Source organism: Vicia villosa, linkage group LG7 (assembly GCF_029867415.1).
Source record: "Vicia villosa cultivar HV-30 ecotype Madison, WI linkage group LG7, Vvil1.0, whole genome shotgun sequence".
Taxonomy (NCBI): Eukaryota; Viridiplantae; Streptophyta; class Magnoliopsida; order Fabales; family Fabaceae; genus Vicia; species Vicia villosa.
In genome coordinates this window covers 32,913,087-32,940,349 of record NC_081186.1, presented here as the reverse complement: position 1 = coordinate 32,940,349, position 27,263 = coordinate 32,913,087, and the positions used below count along the sequence as shown (strand labels likewise).

The following is a 27,263-nucleotide window of genomic DNA, read 5'->3' as shown; positions in this document are numbered from 1 at the left end:
CATCACTACTCACGTGGAAATCGTGCCGTCAATGTTACAACCAATTAATAATCCTTTGATTGGTTTAATATATTAGATTAAAAATCATCTCATCTCCCATTTTAAAACTCCTTTTACAAGTACAATAAATTATTATAATTCATAATTTCATACGATTAAAAATATATATTTTATGAGCTTATAACTTTATAAGAAAAATATATTCTTTTAACTCAGTATATAATTATAAATCATTTCAACTTCTAATGTTATTAAATATTAAATCATTTAGTTAATTTGTTCACTATCAACTATTTTATGAACTACCAACAAAATTACTTCATTCAAAATATTGTATTTGAAATGTGCGCGATTATTAAAAAACTATTAGATGTATTGATTTTAATAAAAATTTTATATTTCTACTAAAATATCTTTACTAATGGTAGTTAGTAAAGTAATTAAATGAAATAAAAATTAATAAATAAACAAATAATAATAAGAAATAATAATAAATTTTATAGTATATTAGTATTATAGAGAAAATGTTATTTTGAGATTGAAAAAGTATAAACAAAACATTTTTTATCGATAAAATCAATTATATATTTATTAACAACAAATACATGCAAACTATCTATATTGTTCTTCACTTTAAAATTATTTTTATTTATAAAAAATTAAAATAGTAAAAAATTTAATTTTTCATTTAATAAAACAAAAAACACAGATGAATAAAAATAAATATTTTACATTTTCATAATTATTAATTTTATTTGATCTATCAACAATGTAAATAAAGAAATAAAAAATATATAAGGAAATTAAAAAAATAAAAGAACAAATATGAATGCAAACAAATGAAACAACTAAGTTAAAAAAAATCTCAAAATGTAAATATAAATAAATCTAACTTATGTTATTTTTTAAAAGTTTGTTATTGTTTTTACTATATTTATAAAATGGAGACATATTTTCTTTTTATTTTTTTGAAATTGTTATAATATACAAACAGATAAAATAATTGTATAGAAATTTTTTTAAATTACCAATAAAATAGTTTTTTTTATAATTGTATGTATATTACAAATTATTTTTCATCTTACAGTCACATTTATGCATATACATTAATATTATTTAAAAAATTAATTGATCTATTTTTAAATTTTAATAAAATTAAACATTTACTTTTATCAAATTAATAAGCTATAAGCTCATAAAATATAGTATAATTAATAATTAATAAGTTATAATTAATTATTATTATAATCGATAAGTTATAAGCTCATAATATATATATATATATATATATATATATTATAATTATTATAAATTTTAATAAATTAACAATTTATTTTTATCAAATTAAATAATACTCAATAATTAACCGTTATTTTTATTTAAGACATAAAATTCTTATTTTCAAATGTTTGAAATTTTTATTTTTTTTCTTATTTCCATTTCACAGACACCTTTTTTATTTTTTATAGTTATTTAATACAATTGAATTTACATTATCATTATTTATTTTACAATTAAATAATTTATTTCAAATTTATATAAATATCTAAATAAAATTTATACCATATTAAATAAATTTCCCTGTACATGGCTATTTTGCTAGTAGTTTATTAAATTAAATGGAAGCTACGCATTTAACTGAGATGAGATAGATCTCTTTTAATTCAACCAAAGATCTTGAATTCAAATAGAATCCTCCTACAAGATTAGATAGAGACAAGGTATCTCAATACATCCATTATCCAACAGGGGAAATAATACTTATAAAACCACATAATGACAATTCTGTTTATCATAACCATCAGTACTGAAAATTTAATTACACACACCATCACATCTGGAGACAAGTAATCTCAATATCGTGAAGCAAGCTCAAAAAGCTTTTTGTGCTTTTCTGAGACAAATGACTTCGCCTTCATAATCGGTTTGCCATCAGCTCCCGGAGACAAGCACTTCACTCCAATGACAGTAGTCAAACCTGCACAAATAATTTTTTTAATCATACAGTAAACAATGTAATTTCACAATCAAAAGTATCTTAATCAGCTATTATGTGTTGATAATTTTTAAACAGCATAGCTTCTGTTACTATTAGGCCAAATTTCTACATAAAAAAGTACTATTATTGTACTCACTCTCATGTACACGACCATACACCATTCTTTCCCCTTTCCAAAATTCCAAAGGCCTTGTCTTGAACCTACTGCTTCTCCTTACTCCAGAATCCCAGGAGGTACCAGCATCTGGAAAAATAGGATCACAATATAACTTGGCAACAAACCAAATTCTCGAAACTTATGAGATAAATAGGTACAAACCTGCAAGGCTCATCCTCGGCCGAAGTCTCTTACCCATGGGTGCTTTTTGTGCACATGTTTCAACTCTCTTTTGTCCACTAACAGGTGCCACAGAACCAACTGTCTTTCTCTGTACCAGAAGACAGAGATTTAATTCTAAAGTGCCATTATTTGATAAACAATCGAGTTGTTAAGATACTCATGGTTTATAGATTGAGGTATAAAAGAAACAGCAAAGCTAGGAACCTGTAAACACTGTTCTGGACCATCATCTGATTTTCTAGACCTATTGTCCGCAGAATTGTCTTCATGACCTATTGCCAACCGAAGTCTCTTGCCCTTGGGCGCTTTTTGTGCACGCGTTTTAACTCTCTTTTGTCCACTAACAGGTGCCACAGAACCAACTGTCTTTTTCTGTACCAGAAGACAGATTTAATTCTAAAGTGCCATTATTTGATAAACAATCGAGTTGTTAAGATACTCATAGTTTATAGATTGAGGTATAAAAGAAACAGCAAAGCTAGGAACCTGTAAACACTGTTCTGGACCCTCATCTGATTTTCTGGACCTATTGTCCGCAGAATTGTCTTCATGACCTATTGCCAGCCGAAGTCTCTTGCCCTTGGGCGTTTTTTGTGCACGCGTTTTAACTCTCTTTTGTCCACCAACAGGTGCCACAGAACCAACTGTCTTTTTCTGTACCAGAAGACAGAGATTTAATTCTAAAGTGCCATTATTTGATAAACGATTGAGTTGTTAAGATACTCATAGTTTATAGATTGGGGTATAAAAGAAACAGCAAGGCTAGGAACCTGTGAACACTGTTCTGGACCATCATCTGATCTTCTAGACCTATTGTCCGCAGAATTGTCTTCATGCGCATCTGGATTTGAATGATCAGCTATGTCTTCATGTGAATCTGGATTTGATTGATCAACTATGTCTTCGTGCGCATCTGGATTTGATTGATCAGCTATGTCTTCACGCGCATCTGGATTCGACTGATCAACTATGTCTTCATGCACATCTGGACTTGATTTATCAGCTAATGCATATCATAAGTGAGTTAGTGACATCAAAGGTACAGGAACACTGATTTAAAATCAAATTCTTCAATTTCAGATCAAAGGGAAACCGATGTGCAGAGGTCATTGCATTGTTATAAATGGTTCACCAAAAAAGGACAAAAGATAACATTGATCTTTTTGAAAAATAAAGTTAGAGTAAGGTCTTTTCTTATAAAATGTTGTGAAAATATATACATACCTAGTGGATTCACCAAGTTGAAATTTGAATCATCTGTTGGTATAGAATCTGAAGTTTCCTGCATATTTTCTGCCAGCATCTATCAAAATACAATTCATTCAGATTTCAGTTAAACCTTCAACAACAATTTAATATTATTAAACTAAAATATTCAGAGCTAACATACTTCGTCCTCAAATTGATCAGGTTCATTTGGCTCGACATTTTGCCTTCCCTCTGTGTCATCCATAACCCTTTTCCCCACATCACTGCCTCCAATATCTAGATCCATGTCAACAGGAGGTTCATTCGAGTCAACTTTAGCATTAAAACCAGGTTCCCTTGAATTATCCACCGTGGATTTTTTAGGAGTGCTGATGCAAGTTCTGGTAGGACCGCCAACTGAACAAGTCTCACTAACTGCAACTTCATTTTCAGTTAAAGATGCTTTCAGTTGTTCCGATAACTTCCTAGAATTGTGTTCCTTGGGTCGTGCAGAAATGTCCAGAATTTTATTTGTCTCATCAGCTGCAATAGCACCTTCAATTATAGGTGCACCCAGCTCATCTGACGGCTTACTAGAACCAACAATATTTACTTCTTGGTTTAGCATATGAGTTGGTGAATTTTCTTTTGTAGATTCATGATCAATTTCATGAGCTGAAAATGGATCCACTGATGGCTTTGATGGTTTTGACTGTGAAATGTGCTTCTGCAATGTTGAAAACAAAACGGATGGAGATCTTGGTGGTGTGGGTGAAGCTAATTGCTTCTCAGGGTATCCTACATCCTGCCTAATAGGCGTCTTAATGTCTATTCCTCTTAACAAACTACTTATGTCAGAAGAAGCTTTAGTTGGCTTTGACAAATTTCCATACGAAGATTTCAGATCCATCGGTTGGCTATCTGGGAAATCTGGAACAGATGATTTCTGAAAAACAACGGGTTTGATCTGTAACCTCTTCTGCAAACGACTCATTGCTCCAAACCCTTCTAGTTCTTCAGAATCAAGAGTAAGCAATCCTTTCAAAATGTCATTGACCTTTTTCTCTTTAACAGCTGATGAACCTGCCACAATCAAGGTCATTTAAATAATGCAAAATAAGAGAGACAAAAAAGGTATTAATACAAAGAAAGAACTGTAGGAGAATGGCAAATAAGATCCGCACAGGGATTATGAAGTCTTGCTATACTGCAAAGAGCTGTTTTCACTCACCAGTTACTTCATTATCCAATGACACAAAAGAAGCTTTGCCTTTCTCAGTGTTATCACCAACAGGATCTAGATTGTCAGATTCAAATGCTTCTTGGGAGGATAGGGCATCAGCATTATTGTCCAAAGTTTCTTGTGAAAAACTAGGTCTGAATTTTATTGGCCTTACCATATAACAATAAAACACATCAAACAACCAAAAGAGAATGACAAAGGACATAAAAACACAATGGAGTCTGACGGTTAAGGAAGTATTTGGCCAGTACCTCCGATTAAACCCTGGAAGTCCCGGTCGACGTTCCCGTGGTTTAGTTGAACCCATAGTTGACTCAGATGGCACAATACCCAACTGCTTTTGTATTTCTTTTCTTGCATCTATAAAATAAAAAATGCAGAAGATAAGATAACATCAAGCAAAAAAAATACATCCATGGTGCAATCAGTTAAAAAAAACACATCGCATACTTTCTAACCGTTCATGGGCCATGAACAATTCGTTAGGGTCTTTGATGTTTTTAAAGTCCAGAACCGGTAATAAATCCTCAACAGAGGGCCTGTCAAATATCAAACACATGAGAAACATCTACACAAATAAAAAAACTAAAAATCAGCACCAAGACTAATAAAAAGACCACAAACACCCAATAATCATTACTTTTTGGTCTCCTTAAGCGAAAAAAGTGGACGGACACGATTGAGACCTAAACCTGGTCCCCTGTTTTTCCGACGAAATTCTTCATCCTCTTCAGCAGCAAAAACATCATCATCTCCAACATCTTTTGTTGAATTTTCCGTGTTGAATCCCAAATTACATTCTAATACAGACTTGCCTTGCTCTACAAGCTTAGCAGAATTTCCCAAATCCTATACAAACATAACAAACACAGCTCAGAGTTACTATCAACATTACAGTCTACTGCTTTAATGCTAAATTAACTAATGCAAAATTAAAACAAAATTAAACTCCAATTTCTTGTATCGAAAAATTAAGTGCTCATTCGTCACACCTCGCAACTCATTGTTCTTAGTGAATTTGAATCATTAACAGAAGAGGTTTGTGAATTTGAATCATTAACAGAAGAGGTTTGTGAATTTGAATCATTACCATAACAATTACAAAACTGAATTTGAATCATCATATTTTACTACTTCAATGCTAGATTAATTAATGTCTTAATGCTAAATAAAACCAAAATAAACTCCAATTTCTTGTAACAAAAAATTAGGTGCTAATACGTCACACCTCGTAACTCATTGTTCTTAGGTTTGTGAATCTGAATCATTACCATAACAATTACAAAACTGAATTTGAATCATTACAGTTTACTACTTTAATGCTAGATTAATTAATGCTAAACTAAAACTAAAATAAACTCCAATTTCTTGTACAGAGAAACCATTTCCATAACTCTAAAAATAACAAAATAAAGACAAAAATTATCCACCTCTCCGCTTAGTTTTCTTTTACATTATTACATTTTGTGAAAGTGCAAACCACAACTTATGTTCTTCAACCTATGTAACACAGACACCTCTAATAAAAGGTGTGTACTCGTCCAAAACCGACACCGACACCTCTGATTACGTCTAATTCATTCATTTTCCAAATTATTACCAATGTCAACGTGTTAGTGTCGGTGTCGTGTTTCCGGTGACTGTGCTTCATAGACTTCAACTAGAGATGAACGACATTCATTCAGGTTATTTCCACAACCCTAACGATTAGGAAACTAAAATCAACTTCAAATTCTCACTAACCTAACAACAACGAAACTAAAATGAACATCAAATTCACATTAACCTAACACAAATGAAACTAAAACGAACTCGAAACTACTGTAACTATAAACCCTAGCGACGTTCGAAACTGAAATCGAAAACGAGAGAGAAGCAAAAAAGAGCTGAGAGAGGAGTTACCATGGATCTGAGAACTTCGTCAATGGCGTCGAGGTCGTCGTAGGGTTTTGAAGATGAGAGTGAAAATGCGGAGCGGAAAAGAGAAAGACCTGAGTAGTTGGCGATAGGATCCTCTACTTGGCGGTGGTGATTTTCGTTCACCATTTAGTCATTGCTTGGAAAGTATCTGATTTGTTTCCGCGGTAGCAGCTTTCGACTAAATTTGAATTGTTGAGTTTCGGAAATTATTTATTTGTTTGTTTTAAATTATTTATTTTCACTGCAATTGGAAAAGAATTTAATTTGTGAGTTTAATTGTCACGTCAAAAATAAACTGCTTTGTTAGCGTCAAAAAAAAATTAACCATAACTTTTATTTTTATTCTATTTTCAAATTGTTGATTATGAGCCATCACTATTTTTACTCCACGATGTAGATTATCTATAATATAAGAAAGTTAATAGTTATGGAAAAGTCTACAATACTCTAATTTAATTTTTTGTCATCACTTAAAATTGTCTTTATCATCATTTAAAATTGTCTTTATTTGGTCTTAACACAATAAAGTTTATAATTATATTATGAAAATAATATAACCTTCATATTTTATTAAATTTATCAAATCTCTCTTCATTTTCTATTATTTTCTCTTTCATCATTTTCTCACTTTTTTCTTCCAAAAAAAATTATTATTGATTTATATATTTTTATATACGAAAAATAGTATCTATGATCTAAATATTTTTTATTCAAAAATGGTATACGGGAAAAATTTATTCAAAAAATCTATTATTGATTTAAATATTTTTATATACGAAAATTTAATATTGGTCAAAATATTTTTAAGAATGATACCTAAACAAATATAATATTTGTATAAGGAAAAAAAAAATCTATTATTTACGAAAAATGGTATTATGATCCAAATATTTTTTATTCAAAAATGGTATATGGGAAAAGATCTACTATTGATCTAAATATTTTTATATACGAAATTTATTATTGATCCAAATGTTTTTGTAAATGATACCTAAACAAAAATGAAGTTTGTATACAGGGAAAAAATCTATTATTCATCTAAATATTTTTATATACGAAAAATGTTATTTATGATCCAAATATTTTTTATTCAAAAATGACATAGGAAGAAATATTTTTTATCCCATATTTTTTAGACAACAAAATTCAGAAGAGTTTATAGATGAATGTTACTCTAAGGAGAAATACAAACTTTGTTATGGGTTTATTGTGAGCCCTATTAATGGACAGGAAATGTGGCCTGAGGTTGAGAGTGAAGAACTTCTGCCTCCAAACTACAAAAAAGGGTTTGGCAGGTCAAGAAAGTTGAGGATTAGGGAAGCTGGTGAGGAGGGGGCTAGAAGGAGGTTGTCTGGTGTATCCTATAAGTGCACTAAGTGTGATAAAATAGGACACAATGTGAAGTCATGCAAGAGCAAAAAACAGCATCCTACCCCATTAATTCTTGACTTAGCCAAATGAGATGGCGACACCTCATAAAATTATGAGGGAGACGCCAATTGGTTTGGCTCCTACATGCATTTGTGTCATTTTATAGAAGACGCGAATGCATGTAGGAGCCAAACCAATTGGCGCCTCCCTTATAATTTTATGAGGTGTCGCCATCTCATTTGGCTAAGTCAAAAAGTCATGCATGGAAGAGTCATCTCATTTGGCGCCTCCCTTATACTTTTAAGAGGAGGAGTCATCTCATTTGACGCCTCCTTTATAAATTTTTCAGAAACATGATTATTTGCGTAATTTTTATTGAAACGTGGTTATTTGTGTATTTTTTCTATACTTGGTTATTCAAAAAAAAAATCTTAAAACTACATATATTACTTCCTTCTGGGGTTTTTTACTGTCATACCCCAAAATTTGCTCAATCATTTGCGGTAAAGTAATTTATCAAGGGAACTAAATTAAGGGTCATGGGATTTAACATTCTTATTGTTAAACTCATTCTCCTATAAATTGGAGTAGAGGTGCGGATAACAGGTATTTTGGGACCCAAGTATTCGGACCCAATTAGGACAAGGGTTTTATCATTTTTGGGGTTATAGTTCTTTTACTAACATTTGTTTTTATTAATTTTATTATTACTAATTATTAGTATTAATATTATTAATTTTACTAATTAATTATTGTTAATATTATTAGTAGAATTGTCATTAGGGATTATTAGTGTTATTATTAGGATGAGTACTAATTTAAATATTATTATAATTAGGATTTTTTATAGTTTTTTTATAATTAAATTAATTGGGCAATAGGCCCATTAGGTGTAGAAAACCCTAGTTTTGACTAATATAAATAACACACTTTCTGTGCAGACAAGGAGAGGCCACCAATTCTAACCCGTATACATAGTATCTGCCTCCTTTTCCCGTACGAGCTTTTGGTTGTCACAATTTCATAAAATCAAACCCTGCTTCAATTGTATCATCATGTTGCTACCATAAGCCAAGTTAACAACAACAACTTGTAAATATTTTTCACAATAACTTTCACAAACCAATCCTTATTCACAGCATTTTCTCACGTGAAAAAGACCATTTGTTCTTAACTTTCTAACTTTTTATATTTTTTTACATCCATTACCCATTACAAAAGATCTAACCACACAACCTGTAACCAAACACAAGCTTTGTCTAAAATGCCACGTGAATCATCTCCAAACACGGCTCACAATCAATCTGCAAACTCATGAAAAAAATTAGCTTCAAGCTTGACAATTCACCAACAATAATCATTATTATAATGGTGGCAAGCCATCAAAGTACCAAATTGAATTTTCCTCTATAACTATGTTGCTTGTTTTGGTTTGTTACAGGAAAATAAAGATGGCATTTCAATGAGGTACAATCAAGAACAATGCAAAGTGAAAATGGTTTGTTGCTGTGGTTTGCGATTTATACAAAAGAAGGAAACCGACTCCACGGATCTCCGCCGCACGCATCTCGCATCACCGCCGAACCCACACCGCCGGATCCACACCACCGCCCATTTGCGATTCCGATTCGCACACTCACGATCCTGATTCCGTCCACTAATCTGCATCAAACACTTTTAATTCTATTGCAATTCATAAATTATCCTGATTGATAATAATTTCTGTGTTTTTTTGAGGAAAGATCCATAAGAAAGATGAAGATGGAGCGCAGAGCTCTTTGGGTTCTTTTGCTTGGATTCTCGGGTTTTGTTTTATTTAAATTGTATTGGCATTATAAACTTAACAAGTTGTAATCTTAGCAGGAATGGCAAAGGACTCCCTTGTGAACCATGGAGAACCTGGGTTCAATACCCGGTGGAGACGCTTGTTTTTAACAATTCTTACTTGCAGGTTCCCATGTGGCCAATCCATGCGCTCCTACCGTGAGTCCTCACTGATCATCCGTTGGATCAATGCTAGGCCATATCCAACGTTCCCAGGAGATGCAGGTGTATCATGAACTTCAAGGAGCACCACACAGGATTGCTATCCAGGTTTCTATGTATTTATTTAATTATTATTATTAGATTAAATTGTTATTTTAATTCAATAACTTATTTAATTAGGTTAGGATAAAATTTGGATTAGACTAATATTAGGATTTAGGATTTTTTTCTCCGATTATTTCGATTATATCGATCTAATCTATTTAATTAATATTAATATTAAATCACAAAAACCCTATAAAGGTTATAAGTATTAGGGTTGGTCCAATCCCATTGCCCTTTGGCAAAAATATTAAAACTCGATTAATTCTTGACTAATTTTCTCCTCGACCCGACTAAAGCTATTAGTCGCATTAGACGAGAGATAAAAAGAATAAAACATTAACGATTAATTCTCTCCTCGACCCGACTAAATCTATTAGTCGCATTAGACGAGAGATAAAAAATATATGAAAACTAAAATACATTCAATTTGCTGCCCGCGACGATCAATCTATCGATCTGAGTAACCAGCAATGCCCCTTAATCTGTTAGCTATACTGATCGAATCTATCGATCACCGCATCTAACAGTAACAAATTAAATCAGGGTTGTACGCCCAAAACATCTAAAAAACACTAAACCACGACACTACGGATTTTTATCCTAGGCAATTCAAAATGCCTTTCAGATCAAATTCAGACTACGATAGGCCATTCAAAAAGCCTTCAAACACTTTCATAATCAATTCAAAGGCGTACAATCCTGTGCCCGAACTACGTTGACTCTGATTCTCCCTAAGGAGATACGTAGGCACTTGGATAACCAAGGCGAGTCCCCCTCCCTAAAATCTCAATTTTTCCCCTATTCAATTCCATAGCTATTAACCTTAACTTTTAGCCATAAAACTTGATCCTTAGATTCAAAGCCAATAGGAAAGGGTTGAGGGTGCCTAACACCTTCCCTCAACCTGATTATAATAACTTACCCAGATCTTTATACTGCGTAGGGTTTCCTATTCGCCCTTCAGAATAGGTGGCGACTCTAAAACTTATTTTTAGGGCAGGTTGCTACAGCTGGCGACTCTGCTGGGGACATTCATCAATGGTGAATTATTATGCTCCTAAGGCTTGGCAGGGTTCAGGTTTGGCAAATTATTTAGGTTTGTGGCTAGCTATTAGGGTTTGGCTAGTTTGCCTAAATTAGGGTTTGGTTTAGGATTTAGGTTTTCCTTTTTTTATTAAATATTTAAATTTTCATTTATTTATTTATTCATCTGCGATTTATTCATTTACGTCCAATTTAATTAAATATTTTTATATTTGTTATTTTATTGTATTCTGTTGGGATATTATAAATTGCTGTTAAGCCTAAGTGTGGGAATTATAATAATGACCAGAGGGGAATTACATCGCCTACGAGTCTTATTATAATTCCACTCAGAGTGGGTTGAATATCCGGAAATGTCTGATACGAGGCTTGACCTTGTTGAGGGCTGGACTTGGTATTTGGCTGATCTCTCTGGGAACCTACCCCAAAAACTCGAACCTCATGGATAAAATGAGTTGTTCTAAAATCCAAAGAGACAAAAAGTCTCGGCGGCTATGAACGATCCCATGAGACCTTCTAGAACATACCAATGGGAAGGGTAGGCACCCTAAGCCGTTACGTCGAACCTATGAACCTAGGGCTTATGTGCTTACGTGCTTATTATATATGTGCAATTTATATACTACGAATGCCTTGCATTCTAATTTTTGCAGGTATCCCTACGCGTTCCCTGGCGTACAGGGACTCTATTTCTAAGACCATGTCCTCCCACGAAGGACACCTTCATTTATGCACGTTGATTGGCCTCTCGATGGCCATGAGACCTAGTGACTGTCATGAACGGTCACTCCGCGCCCGCATCTACGCACTCCCTAACCTGTGGGGAGTTTCCTTTTATATCTCTGTATTCTTACAACTACGTGTCCTTCCCACGAAGGATATCTTCATTTACGCACGTCAATTGGCCTCTCGATGGCCATGCGATCTAGTGACTACTTTGAACAGTCACCTCGTGCCTACATCTACGCGTTCCCTAGCCTGTAGGGATTCTAATTCCAAAATCGCATCCTTCGTACGAAGGACATCTCCGTTAGCATACATCAATTGGCCTCTCGATGGCCATGCGATCTAGTGACTGTCTGGAACAGTCACCATTGCTTACTCCTACGTATTCCCTAGCCTATAGGGATTTTCTTTTACATCCATGTGTTTTCACAATGACGCGTCCTTCCTCGAAGGACAACTTCATTAGCATGCGTTCGATTGGCCTCTCGATGGCTATGCGATCTAGTGACTATCCTGAACGGTCACTCCATGCTTTGTTTCTGCGCACCCTCTAACTTATAGGGTTTGGATTTCCATCTGTACATCTTTCATCCCTAGCCTGTAGGGATTTCATTTCATCCAATATCGTCCTTATATAGGTTGTGTTCCGCATAGAGAACCTTCCCACTAAGGACAACTTCATTGGTACACGTTGCTTGGCCTCTCGATGACCATGAGACTTGGTGATTGTCTTGAACGGCCACCAGCCGCTACCTTCTACATATTCCCTAATCTAAGGGATTTCCATTGACGTGTCATAACATCTATCCTGCAAAGATTCCACAAGGGTCTAATGTCGCCTCTAAGGCTATCCCTAGGATTATACGTCACACGTCTGCATTGCATACAAGTAGTTATAATACAAGGAGTCTTTCGCATACGCATGCATTTGCATTTTCATGCATTCATACATTTACATTTGCATCTTCGCCCGCGTCCATACTTACCGTGCTAGCCGGTTTCTCGAAATTCCCGAAGAAGACCAAAGAGGATCATAAACTATGGAGAAAGGAGGAATAAGCCTTACTAAGAAAAAGGGATGCCTCTCACCGTGTCATACCACATGTCCATGCCTCGTCATAACAGGATTGTAAATACAATAAAGGTTATCATCGAGCAAGGATTAGTTCAACAAAAGAGTTCCCTCATAGATGCACTCAAGGGGTATCTAGTCATAAAGGGGTTCGTCTTAGAACATATCAAATTTACAAGGATGCTCTATGATAACCTGGGGGTAAGGATTAGTCCAACTGGGGCAATATCCTGAACAAAGATTCATAACTACGATGGAGAAAAGGTGACGTGTGTTAACTCCCCACCAAGGGGCAAAAGGGGTCATAGATTTCCTCTATCAATCTACAAACACTGGAGGTTACGAATGGTTTGACGTGCCCAAGGAAAATTCGAGGTTGCCCTCACTTATACAAGTCTAAAGAACTAAGGAGTGAAACAAGGTCAGTGGGTCTACAAAGGAGATTATCCCTAGGATCAATAGGTGTTTACCATGCTCACAATTTCAACCCTTACGACCGCTAAGTGTTACTCAGGATAGAAGTTGTACCTTCGGATTAGTAATTCTAATGGGATGACCATGCAGGTTTTGGAGTCAATTCACTCGCTTACTTCTATTCCATTTTCAATTTCAAATTTAGGGTTATTAACAAACTGGAGGGAGAATGACGAATACAAATAACTAAATCCCGCTAAACATATGCTTTCAAGGTAAGACCGAACCGACGATGTACAGGCGTTGTTTCAATCCCTAAACAATGGAGATATAAGGATGTTAATCCCTCGTTACCCCCTCGAGCCAGGAGTTGGAGTTTGTTGCTACTTTTCAATTAAACCTTGATTTTAACCAGGGGCAGGGTAGATTTCAATTAATTCAATGGTGTATTTTGGTTGTCAAGAGAATCAGTCAATCTGAACAAAGGTTCAAACATATGGATCAAGCAAAGCAAAGGTTCAAGCATATCTTCTTCCTCGTATGCGTCCAAGATTGAGGAAACAATGGAGGTAACATTCATAACATCTTCTTCCTTGATATATCATTCAAGATCGAGGACGTATCAAAGTCGAAGCTTGCAAATCAAAGTCAACATGGCAGTCACAATGTTCAAAATCCAAGGATCAAACCTCCAAAGGAGCCTTCAAAAGAAAAATGCACGCTAAGTCAAAACAAAAAAAATTATTACAAAAGAAAACAAAAATGACTTAGGCATCCCGATGGATCAAACTCAAAGGAGTTGGTTCATGCAAAATTAAGGGATAAAAACAAAACAAAGGCGAAATACAAAGGATAATCTTGTGACTGCTAGATCGCCGAAGCTTCTCATCAATGCTTGGATCTCTACAATATTTTTTCATCAGTGCTTGGATATCTACTAAGGCTTTTGCTCAACATCAAAACTGAAACGATTCTCTTACAAACAAAGCACAATCATTGGATTAAGCGAATTCTTAGGATTTGGAGAACATCAAGGAGAAAGGGGTGGGTTAAATAAATTTTTTGAGCCTTATATCCATTGTTTCTTAAAACATGAACCAGACCAAGTTACAACAGTTAAAAGCCCTAATTGAGGCAAGGTTAACCATGAAGGCATATTAAGCAGGATTTTGTTATACTGACTCCTGAAGTTTGTTAAAACTATTTCTAACCGCTACGCTTTTTCAAGCAGCCATTTCTAATCATCCAGTCCTAATTCATAACGGACTTTGATTTCGAACTTGCATACACATCGCATTGGAGTTACTTCCCGAAGGGCACAACGTCATCTGCGAGTACACGCTTAGCATCGAGGAGACCTCGAAATTGGTTTAATCAAAGGCGGTCTTTCTAATAAAGACCCTGGAATGGGGGGAATCACATCTAGGGGGTTCCCCTTAACAGGGGCAAAAACTCGAGGATCGCAGGGGCATACGAGCAAAAATCCTATTAACTGGGGGCATTCTTCCAAAGGATCAATCGACTTGGGGCACACCTCGAAGCAATCTCAAACAGGGGCATGTCAAACATGGGAAAAATTCAAATTCAAAAGGAGAGAACACTATGGATGGTCCTCCATATCCTGGAGATCAAGGGCATACCTTCCAATCTAAATGGCGAAGCATATGACCAGATTATTTCTCGGGGCACTTCCTTCATAGCTTGGAGATCATAGGCACCTTTTTTTCCACTAAACATTGGGGCATGGGATATCAAATCCATAAGGTGTGGAGAACCACAAAGGTTAAAGGTGTGGAGAACCTCGAAAAGGTTAAAGGTGTGAATTGCAAAAGGTGAAAGACATGGAGAACCTCAAAAGGTTAAAGGCGTGGAGTAATTCAAAAGCCAAACTGGGGCAAGGCACACAACAAAAGAAAAAGGTGTCCCCACACTTTACAGATCTTTCTCCTAACTACGATCTTCAAAAACAGGTATCGGGGAATCGCGCTAGCATCACACCCCATCTTATCAAACAAACCTGCAACTCCAGCGAACTATATACGCTTTGGTTATTAATAACCTACCATTGAAGCATCATACAAATACATACAAATCATGCATTACATACATTGGTTGATACATTACACCGTAACTCTCTTATGTAGTCTTCTTTAAGACAAATCTCACGATCCTTTCTAGGAGTTTCCTCAAGCAGTCTTATTCAAGACGAATTGTCATCCTTTTCAGGAATCTCTTCAGGTAGTCTTTTTCAAGACATTCTTTTCTAAAAACCTTTCTAGGTAGTCTTCTCTAAGACAATCATCGTCATTTCGAAAAAAAACCTTTTTAGGTAGTCCTCTTCAGGACATTCTTTTTCTAAGTACCTTTTCAGGTAGTCTTCTTCAAGACATTCCTTTTCTAAGTACCTTTTCAGGTAGTCTTCTTCGAGACATTCTTGTTCTAAGTACCTTTTCAGGTAGTCTTTTTCAAAACAATTTGGCATCCTTTTCAGGAACCTTTCCAGGTGGTCTTCTTTAAGACAAATTTCTACCTTTGCTAAGAACCTTTTCAGGTAGTCGTCTTTAAAGACATTCTTCATTCCTTGCTAAGAACTTTGTCAGGTGGTCTTCTTTAAGACAAATTTCTATCTACTCTCAGAACCTTTTCAGGTAGTCCTTCTTAAGACATCTTTTAGCCTTTTCAGGTAGTCATCTTTAAAGGCATTCCTCATTCTTTGCTAAGAACCTCTTCAGGTAGTCTTCGTCAAGACAAATTTTCATATCCATTCCAGAAACCTTTCCAGGTAGTCTTATAGAAGACATTATTTCGTTCCACTCATTACATGCATGAGCATAAGCATTATCCCATACATCAAAACATCTGAGTCATTACCCTGGTGCTACACCACATTGTCCACCTGCTTTCCGGTAACCTTACCGATGCCTGTAACCTTACTGAGATTTATTTTCCAATCACCTGATTGATGTTTTCCGGTAACCTCACCGATGATAGCAACCTTGCTGTTCATTTCACGCATCAGCATACATACATACGCATTAGCATACGCATATCATCCGGGGCATTCACATACTACATATCACAAAAAGCCCAATTTTTATTGGCAATCCAAGTCATTACAAAGTCTAGTTCTCGTCCTGGCAAATCATTACAAAGTCCAGTTCTCGTCCTGGCAAATCATTACAAAGTCCAGTTCTCGTCCTGGAAAACCATCAAATCCAATTCTCGTTTGGTAGTTAGTTCCCGTCTGACTGTTACATCAAAATTCAAATCATACTACAAAAGCATAGTCTCCAACCCTCGTGTTGTGATATGTGTATTTCCCGACCCACGTGTCGTGAGTTTCCAACCCTCGTGTTGTGAAAGGTGTATTTTCTCCGACCCTCGAGTCGTGAGTCTCCAAACAGGTGAATCTTTTTTTCATGCAGGTAAGTTTGCTAGAACTATAGCAAATGATTACTCTTATGCAGGTACGCTTGTCAGAACCATGGCAGGTAATTCCTTTGGTGCAGGTGAAATTTGTCCGAACCAGGGCAAATGATCCAAATGGTGCAGGTAAAGTTTGCAATAACCCTCGCAAATAACCCTATTGGTGCAGGTAAATTTTGCGATAACCCTCGCAAATAACCCTATTGGTGCAGGTAAATTTTGCGATAACCCTCGCAAATAACCCTATTGGTGCAGGTAAATTTTGCGATAACCCTCTCAAATAACCCTATTGGTGCAGGTAAATTTTGCGATAACCCTCGCAAATAACCCTATTGGTGCAGGTAAATTTTGCGATAACCCTCGCAAATAACCCTATTGGTGCAGGTAAATTTTGCGATAACCCTCGCAAATAACCCTATTGGTACAGGTAAATTTTGCGATAACCCTCGCAAATAACCCTATTGGTGCAGGTAAATTTTGCGATAACCCTCGCGAATAACCCTATTGGTACAGGTAAATTTTGCGATAACCCTCGCAAATAACCCTATTGGTGCAGGTAAATTTTGCGATAACCCTCGCAAATAACCCTATTGGTACAGGTAAATTTTGCGATAACCCTCGCAAATAACCCTATTGGTGCAGGTAAATTTTGCGATAACCCTCGCAAATAACCCTATGTGTGCAGGTAAATTTTGCGATTGGTGCAGGTGAATTCGCGATAACCCTCGCGAAGAATCCTATTGGTGCAGGTGAATTCGCGATAACCCTCGCAAATGATCCTAATGGTGCAGGTGAGTTCGCGATAACCCTCGCAAATGATCCTAATGGTGCAGGTGAGTTTGCGATAACCCTCGCAAATGACCCTATTGGTGCAGGTGAGCTTGTTAGAATCATAACAAGTGATCCCTCTTACAAGTCCTTGCTATGTAAGACTCAGGCTTTAGCAGGACGGTTCTTTTCTCTCACGCTCTACATCAAGATTTTCGAAGGTTTCTTCAATTGGGTTTATCACGTGAGTCCATCAGCAGTGATATTCTCCAAAACATCATCAATAACACGCAAAGGTTTTATCTTTCTTTTCAGAATTACTAACATATTTCAATTAACGTAACTAACAATCATACATCATTCAATTAACACACCTTATTCATACATATTTCATATACATACACCGCTCTCATTTATTTTGAGAGACTCATTGCATCATACATTGCATGCATCATAATATTGCATAAATTTCAGGTTGCCTTTTTAGGCCGTGCTACAAAAAAAAAACAGTGGTCTCTTTCCAAAGCGTTTGCTCCACACTCTGAAAATGGTATTTACCTTGGGTGGCATCTGTAAGCCCATCTCCCACTTAACTTCTTCCCAACAAATGCAAATTTCAGGGCATTCTCAGTGTCCAATCATCTTCTACCTTTAGATCACGATAGGCAGACGTGCCTGTCTAACTTTTCAGGTTTAAGAAGATTGAACAGGGGCAGCTGTCATACCCCAAAATTTGCCCAATCATTTGCGGTAAAGTAATTTATCAAGGGAACTAAATTAAGGGTCATGGGATTTAACATTCTTATTGTTAAACTCATTCTCCTATAAATTGGAGTAGAGGTGCGGATAACAGGTATTTTGGGACCCAAGTATTCGGACCCAATTAGGACAAGGGTTTTATCATTTTTGGGGTTATAGTTCTTTTACTAACATTTGTTTTTATTAATTTTATTATTACTAATTATTAGTATTAATATTATTAATTTTACTAATTAATTATTGTTAATATTATTAGTAGAATTGTCATTAGGGATTATTAGTGTTATTATTAGGATGAGTACTAATTTAAATATTATTATAATTAGGATTTTTTATAGTTTTTTTATAATTAAATTAATTGGGCAATAGGCCCATTAGGTGTAGAAAACCCTAGTTTTGACTAATATAAATAACACATTTTCTGTGCAGACAAGGAGAGGCCACCAATTCTAACCCGTATACATAGTATCTGCCTCCTTTTCCCGTACGAGCTTTTGGTTGTCACAATTTCATAAACTCAAACCCTGCTTCAATTGTATCATCATGTTGCTACCATAAGCCAAGTTAACAACAACAACTTGTAAATATTTTTCACAATAACTTTCACAAACCAATCCTTATTCACAGCATTTTCTCACGTGAAAAAGACCATTTGTTCTTAACTTTCTAACTTTTTATATTTTTTTACATCCATTACCCATTACAAAAGATCTAACCACACAACCTGTAACCAAACACAAGCTTTGTCTAAAACGCCACGTGAATCATCTCCAAACACGGCTCACAATCAATCTGCAAACTCATGAAAAAAATTAGCTTCAAGCTTGACAATTCACCAACAATAATCATTATTATAATGGTGGCAAGCCATCAAAGTACCAAATTGAATTTTCCTCTATAACTATGTTGCTTGTTTTGGTTTGTTACAGGAAAATAAAGATGGCATTTCAATGAGGTACAATCAAGAACAATGCAAAGTGAAAATGGTTTGTTGCTGTGGTTTGCGATTTATACAAAAGAAGGAAACCGACTCCACGGATCTCCGCCGCACGCATCTCGCATCACCGCCGAACCCACACCGCCGGATCCACACCACCGCCCATTTGCGATTCCGATTCGCACACTCACGATCCTGATTCCGTCCACTAATCTGCATCAAACACTTTTAATTCTATTGCAATTCATAAATTATCCTGATTGATAATAATTTCTGTGTTTTTTTGAGGAAAGATCCATAAGAAAGATGAAGATGGAGCGCAGAGCTCTTTGGGTTCTTTTGCTTGGATTCTCGGGTTTTGTTTTATTTAAATTGTATTGGCATTATAAACTTAACAAGTTGTAATCGTAGCAGGAATGGCAAAGGACTCCCTTGTGAACCATGGAGAACCTGGGTTCAATACCCGGTGGAGACGCTTGTTTTTAACAATTCTTACTTGCAGGTTCCCATGTGGCCAATCCATGCGCTCCTACCGTGAGTCCTCACTGATCATCCGTTGGATCAATGCTAGGCCATATCCAACGTTCCCAGGAGATGCAGGTGTATCATGAACTTCAAGGAGCACCACACAGGATTGCTATCCAGGTTTCTATGTATTTATTTAATTATTATTATTAGATTAAATTGTCAATTTGCTGCCCGCGACGATCAATCTATCGATCTGAGTAACCAGCAATGCCCCTTAATCTGTTAGCTATACTGATCGAATCTATCGATCACCGCATCTAACAGTAACAAATTAAATCAGGGTTGTACGCCCAAAACATCTAAAAAACACTAAACCATGACACTACGGATTTTTATCCTAGGCAATTCAAAATGCCTTTCAGATCAAATTCAGACTACGATAGGCCATTCAAAAAGCCTTCAAACACTTTCATAATCAATTCAAAGGCGTACAATCCTGTGCCCGAACTACGTTGACTCTGATTCTCCCTAAGGAGATACGTAGGCACTTGGATAACCAAGGCGAGTCCCCCTCCCTAAAATCTCAATTTTCCCCCTATTCAATTCCATAGCTATTAACCTTAACTTTTAGCCATAAAACTTGATCCTTAGATTCAAAGCCAATAGGAAAGGGTTGAGGGTGCCTAACACCTTCCCTCAACCTGATTATAATAACTTACCCAGATCTTTATACTGCGTAGGGTTTCCTATTCGCCCTTCAGAATAGGTGGCGACTCTAAAACTTATTTTTAGGGCAGGTTGCTACATTTACCAACGAAGACAACTTCATTAAAATAAAGAGAGACACAAAATAAAAGAAGGGTGTCAAAACCAAAATCAAAACTCCACAAAAAGAGACTAATCTAAGGTTGAGAAAATTAAATTTGTTGAGCAAAAAGTCTTCTCAAGCATCTTTGTTAACAAGATTATGTCATGTATAATTTCTATTTCTAAGGCTTAAATTAGCGAGAGAATCGACATAAGAATTTCTCACTCTGAAGATATAAGATAACATGAAGCCACGATTTTCTGTAGAGGTATAAACAGTTCAACCAACGACTTCTAATAGGCCAAGGGACAAGGTTTGGATTGTGGATCACCCTAACCATAGTTAAAGAGTCAGACTCAATCCAAAGGTTGTCCTAGTTCTTGCTAAAAGCTTTCTCGATAGCCAAAATGACTCCCATAGATTATGTCAGGAGAGTGTTACCCTTGCCAATGAAATAAGAAAAAGAACCAACATGATCACCATTGGAGTTATGAAACATTATGCCACAAGCGCACAACGACGGGGTACCAATAACAACATCATTTGAATTGTCTTTAATTCAACCACGAAGAGGGAGCGACCAAAGAACATCAATGTTGTTCCTAATCTTCGGTTGATTAATCTTGATGTTGAGGTTCTTGAGAATAGAAAAGTCATACATGCTAATGGAGCCACTCACATCATAATTGTTGCCAATAATAGACATCAAGGTTGAGATGTTTTTAGTGCAAGATTTCCAGCCAACATTTGTGCCATCAAACCTAGCTTTGTTTCTAGTTTGTCAGATTTCATAAAAGACGCATTGAAAACCTTCCATAATGACAGTCTTACACTAAGCAGACGAATCTTTATTCAAGATTTTCCAACAATGATCATACTGGAAATAGAGTGATTAAAGGTGAAGCTAAAGGCAAACCAGTTCCAGATGTGCTTCATAAATGAGCAGTTGAAAAAGAGGTGACATGTGTGGATTCTTCTTTTACCATGCATAGAAAGCATTGAGAAGGAAAATATACTCCTCTTCTCCTCAAAACATCATCCATAGGTAAGGCCTTATGAACGATTTTCCATAGGACAAGGGACCTAGAGGGAGGGATAGAATTGTGCCATAAATTTTTTTCCAACTGACAGCTTGTTCTTGCCCATGGAAGAATTTGTAAGCAAACTTTAAGGTCAATGTATCGGTTTTGAAATGCTTCCAAATAAGAGAATCTTTGTTGTCCATTATAGGAATATTCAGTTGGATATTTTAGTGAGCAAGTCAAGACAAGCCAAAAGCAAATTCTGAGGAATAGACCACTAGTTGTTAGCAATAAAGCAACTCACAGTAACATGCAAGTTTTTGAGATATATTTGGGGAATATTATAGATGCTGGTAAGAGGGGGACCACACCATTCATCAAGACAGAAGTTGATCCCTTTACCATTACCAATGAGCCTAATAGAGTTATTTTTAACAGTGGAAACCTTACCTTTCAAGCCACTCCAAATAGATGAATAAATGTTGTTGGATATTATTCTAGCATGCCTAAGAACACGAGCCCGGAGAAGAGTTGCCCAAATACTGTCTTCATTGTAAACGTCCCAACATTTCTTAAGATTCGAGGCCTTATTAAGATTGCTAAGAGACCTAAGACCAAGACCCCCCTCCTTGAAGGTTTTGCAGCATTTGTGCCAGGAAACAGTGATATATTTTCTTTTGTCAACGTCTCCACTCCATAAGAAGTTTCTAAACCATCTTTCCAACTCCTTAATCAGCTTGATATGCCAATCATAAATTTGTATAGAGTACATAATCATGCTATAGGCCACTGATTTAATAAGCTGAAGCCTACCAGTCATAAAGAGCAAAGAAGCCTTCCAAGTAGCCCGCTTCAGCTTAACTCTATTAGAAATATATTATAAGTACTTAGCTTTAGGTTTATATCTAAAGATAGAAACTCCAACATATATGAAAGGAGGATGAGCAATGGTGAACCCCAACATGGAAGCCAAAAGTTTATGTATATTGATGTTCATTGCCCTAGTGATAACACGAAAATGTATCACATATTTGCCTTGATTTACATAGACTATTTCCCTATTTTATTTTAATTAAGTTGCTTTATCTTGGTATTATGCTGGTATTTTAATGTGTTTCAGGAATTTAATGTTTACAAGGCTCACTTGAGAAAAGAAGTAAAAATGAGAAGAAATGAAGTAAAAAAGATAGGAAGTATAGAAGAAAATAAGGGGGTGAAGAAAGAAGCATATGTACAAAGCCCAAAGGCCCAATTGGCCCGCGACGAGGGGCACTCTCCAGCCCCTACCAGTGGGCACACTCCTCCCCCTTCCGGTCAGCACACTTCCCCTCCTGCCGGTCGGCACCCTTTACTGTTTTAGTGTGTGACGTTAGTCACACACAGACGCGCTCGTCACGTCCTAACTTCCTCCTATTTTCCAGCCTTCCTCATTTCTCTCCAGAACCAAGTATGAGACGGATCCACCTAAATTTCCTCCATTATTTTCTCAACCCAGATGCGGAAGCATCAATATAAATACGGAGCATTCCATCAGTAGCGAGATATCTCTTATCTTTTCGGCAGAGCTTTTTCTTGTTAGTTCTTAGGCAGTTTTTTACCATGTAAAAGTGGTAGTTTCTCACGTCGAGTAACTACCACACCATTAGATTTAGGTTCTGTTTCCTTTCATTACGCGAAGATTATTTCAGAAGTTAATTCCAGTACCTTTTATTTCATCAACTACAGGTTTTATTTTATGCTTTCTTATTTATTCTTATTTATCGTCTCTAATTTAATTGCCATGTCTTTCTTAATTTCAATCCACACGTTTAATTTGTTTACGCTTAATTTCATGTCCGCCTAAATTGTTTTGAGTCCGGTGTGTGAGGACCGTCGTCTCCGACGAGACTCGGTAATTGTGTTGGTTTAAATTATTATTAATTTATATTTTGGCTTATGTTTTTAATATTAATTTAGGTAACCTTGTCACGAGAGTGAAAGGTTACCTATCACGATTTCGTCACGAGAGTGAGAAATCTATTAAGGTTCGAATCGGCACTGCAAGAGCGTGGGGATCGAAACAGATAGTAAAAACTAGGCATTAATCTTAAACACAGCGAGAGCGCTTTAGGATTAATTAGAACTTGTTTAGTTTTCAAAACGCGTTCCTTGATTTAAGTGGGCGAGCGAGAGCAATATCCTACGGTTGAAGAGTGTGACTTTATTCAAGACCACGAGAGTGTGAGGTTTAGTCTTTAAGCTAATATTTTCTACCAAATATGTTTTTAACATTTTTATAAGCCAACGAATTACAGAGTTCCCGTAGTACGCGGAATCACATTCCGGTCTCTCTTTCTTATATTCATCTTAATCTTAGTTTTATTTCAGTTTTAGTAGTTAGTTTCTCCTTAATCAAATCGTTCATTAGCCTTAGCTTTACAAAGCAACAATAGATTACAGTAGGTTGACATTGGTCTATGTGGTTCGACAATCTTTTATATTACTTCGATATATCCGTGCACTTGCGGACGCATCACCCAGCATAGATGAGAGACTTAGAAGGGTTGCAGAATTGACCAGGGCATTGAGCATATCTAGTAAAAAAATAATGGAAGTCTCTAATAGACTTGGCGTCACCTTTGCAAAAAAACCATACTATCGTTAGCAAAAAAGTATATGAAGGAACTTTGCAATTTCTGGTTCCATGAATCAAGCTGACAAAACCAAAGTTAACTAAGTTAGTTATGCCCCCACTCAAAACATCTACAGCAATTCAAAACAGCAGGGGTGAGAGAGAATTCCCTTGCCTCACCCCATTGGAACAATTAAAAAGACTAATTTGCTTTCCATTTAAGCCTATAGAAAGAAAAGCGGATTGGAGAATAGTTAAGATCCAACTACAAAACTTCGCATCAAAGCCAAACTTATCCATAACCTTTAAAAGAAAAGGCTAGTGCAAATTGTCAAAGGCTTTGGGGATGTCAATCTTAAGGGCCACATTACCGACATATGTTTTTTTGTTAAGGAGATTAATAGCTTCAGAAGCAAGGCATATGCAACTAGAGATTTTTCTACCATGGGTGAAACCATTTTGCTCCTTGTAGATAATATTAGGGAGAATGCTAGCTAATCTGTCAGCCAGGATTTTGGTAATGATTTTATGCTTGAAATTTGCTAGGCCAATGGGTCTGTAATGCTCCACTTTGTTACCCCCTTGACCTTAGGAATAAGAACAATGGTGTTAGAGTTGTAATATGGAAAAATCCAGTCATCTTTGAAGAATCGAGTCACAGCCTTAGAGACATCATGACCAATAATGTCCCAGTAAGTTTAGTAGAAGATAGCTCCAAACCCATCTGGACCAGGGGCACCGGCTTTATTATATGAAAAATTTTATTTTTTAAATTTATCTAATGACCAATTTATCTAAACTATATATATTATTTATTAAATTAATTTAAAAACTAATTTTTTTATAATAGGGTTTAGAGAAAGTGTATATTTAAATTATATGATAATTTTTGTTGTGCGGTAGCTAAATGGCTCATGAATACGGATTCAATTCAAATGCCTAATTTAAAGTTTTGTCTATTTAAAGATGATGAACAGATAAACTTTTGTCAAGAGGCCGCACACGAGAACCCGACACTACCTTCATCACAGTCATTGGAATCAATTCAACAACCTCTTATATCCCACACCGCATTCACCAGGAGAAATTTGAACCATCATCCATGTATAAGCATATTTACACGCTATAACAGTAACACCCCATAATTTCATAAATTAATTAATTGGAATTTAAATTAATTATTTGAAATTAATTAATTAATTGGATTATTGGGGAAATTTGTGAAAGAAATTAAATGGGCTTTGTATAGTGGTTAGTAAAAGGGAGGTGCTATTTGAGTAGGCCTTACTAACTACTCCCTCTGTCCCAAAATAAGTGTCTTTTTAGCCATAAAAAGTCGTCTCAAAATAATAGTCTTTTTACTTTTCCAATGCAACATTAACTAACGTTTACCATCTTTACCCCTTATCTTCACTCTTTTCAAGACATGTCAATATATAAAAACAATAGTAATTAAGGGTAACTTTGTAAAAATATTATCTTTATTGACTCAATCATTACTTTTCTTAATCTGTGTGTAACAACCTTAAACGACATTTATTTTGAGACAGAGGGAGTATTAATCTATTTTCATAAAATAGAAGAATTTGTGAAAAGAAGAAAATAGAAGCAAAAGAGGAGAAGAGCAAGAACGTGAAAGGGCAAGAGGAAGAAGAGAAGAGATTCAAGATTTTGGCTAAGGTAAGGGGTGGCTATTTCCAATTAGTATCTATTATCGGTTTGTGAATAATGAAATCAATTATGTATATTGTTGTTCTCAATTGTATGTATTGTGGGTTTTAGGAACCTTTAGGGAAAATTAGATGATTTTGATGCAAATGCATGTTTAGGAGTTAAGATTGATATTAGGTAAACCCAAACCATGTTAAGAATGCATTAGAATGTTAAAATTGGTACTGTTTTGAAGTTGTGTATGTTTTGGTACGATTTGAGCTGAGTTTGAAATGGTGAGATGCTGTCAAAAAGGAGATTTTTATGTTGCAGACTTGCAGGTACGTGGTAACCGGTTACCTAAGGGTGGTAACCGATTACCTGGTGTTGACATAGACGAAGAAGTGTTGTTCGTTGTGAAGTAACCGGTTACTTTATTGTGGTAACCGGTTACCTCTATTGAAAATTGCATGTTTGGGCTGTCTAACGTCATCAAGTTCTGAACTCAACACTCTGGAAGAATACTAGTGTTGTGTTACAGTGCAAGTCAAGATTATTGAATGCTACTTTTGAAACGGTTCTAAGGAACGTTAGTACAAGAGCATTTGATCGTGAATTTTAAAGGAAGCTTTAGAGGCCTTTTAAAGCTTTGCTTCTGTGTCCCATGTTCTAAAGATGCTGAAGACGAGGTTCTGTTGAGCAAGTTCTGTAGATCTAAAGACATCACTTCTGAAGACCAAGTGCTGAAGACTCTAAAGATAAGGTTCTGCTGAACAGGTTCTGAAGACTCAAAGACTTAGGTTCTGAAGACTCAAGTTCTGATCATCTACAACATGCTTCATCAACATATAATCAGAAGCCTTTGAAGACTTAGTAGACCAAGAACTAATTGCTTATAATAGTGAGCATAAAAGTACTAACGTAAACTATGGCCTCTACTCTTATAGGGTGACGTAAGGACAATCCAACTTGTACTTATGATCTATAATTCCCATTATGACTGTTAGAGACTTTACATCTGTACTTTGCATTTCCTATTCTACCCTCCAATGAATTTATCCTGTTCTATAAAGGAAGCCATTGGAAGAATTTGAAATCAACAAACCAATTCTACAAAACTATGCCAAAGGGCTGCACAAATTTTGTTAGAGAAATTCTTTGAATAGTTTTGTATTTTTAGTAAGGAGCTTTTGTTCGTATATTGCTTATCAACATTTTTATGTTGCTGTACTTAAACATTGTGTAATCTTCTTATTAAAAGCATCTTTGTAATACACACTTGTAATCAACGTTGGTTGATAGATTCCTTGGGGGGCTGAGTATTAGTCAGAAGCCTCGAGAAGACTATGGTTGCGGCCATAGTGGTTTCATGATATGGAACAACTGAACTTGTTGGGGTTGTCAGC

The 27,263-nt window shown here is 35.8% G+C and overlaps 1 protein-coding gene across 2 annotated transcripts; it reads right to left on the bottom strand.

The window, feature by feature from the left end:
• Window positions 1-1,632: 1,632 nt before the first annotated feature.
• LOC131617088 (centromere protein C-like) lies at window positions 1,633-6,880 on the bottom strand. 2 transcript variants are annotated; one of them, XM_058888466.1, is made up of 13 exons: window positions 6,673-6,880; window positions 5,411-5,619; window positions 5,221-5,309; window positions 5,022-5,130; window positions 4,759-4,919; window positions 3,730-4,610; window positions 3,564-3,642; window positions 3,110-3,342; window positions 2,826-2,993; window positions 2,544-2,711; window positions 2,319-2,427; window positions 2,136-2,243; window positions 1,635-1,978 (listed from the first exon to the last, which is right to left on the bottom strand). In XM_058888466.1, the coding sequence occupies exons 1-13, from the start codon at window positions 6,814-6,816 to the stop codon at window positions 1,854-1,856; spliced, it is 2,583 nt and encodes an 860-aa protein (XP_058744449.1). In that variant the 5' UTR covers window positions 6,817-6,880; the 3' UTR covers window positions 1,635-1,853. The 2 variants fall into 2 exon arrangements, with proteins under 2 accessions (XP_058744450.1, XP_058744449.1); XM_058888467.1 differs by lacking the exon at window positions 2,826-2,993 and having other exon boundaries at window positions 1,633-1,978.
• Window positions 6,881-27,263: the final 20,383 nt, after the last annotated feature.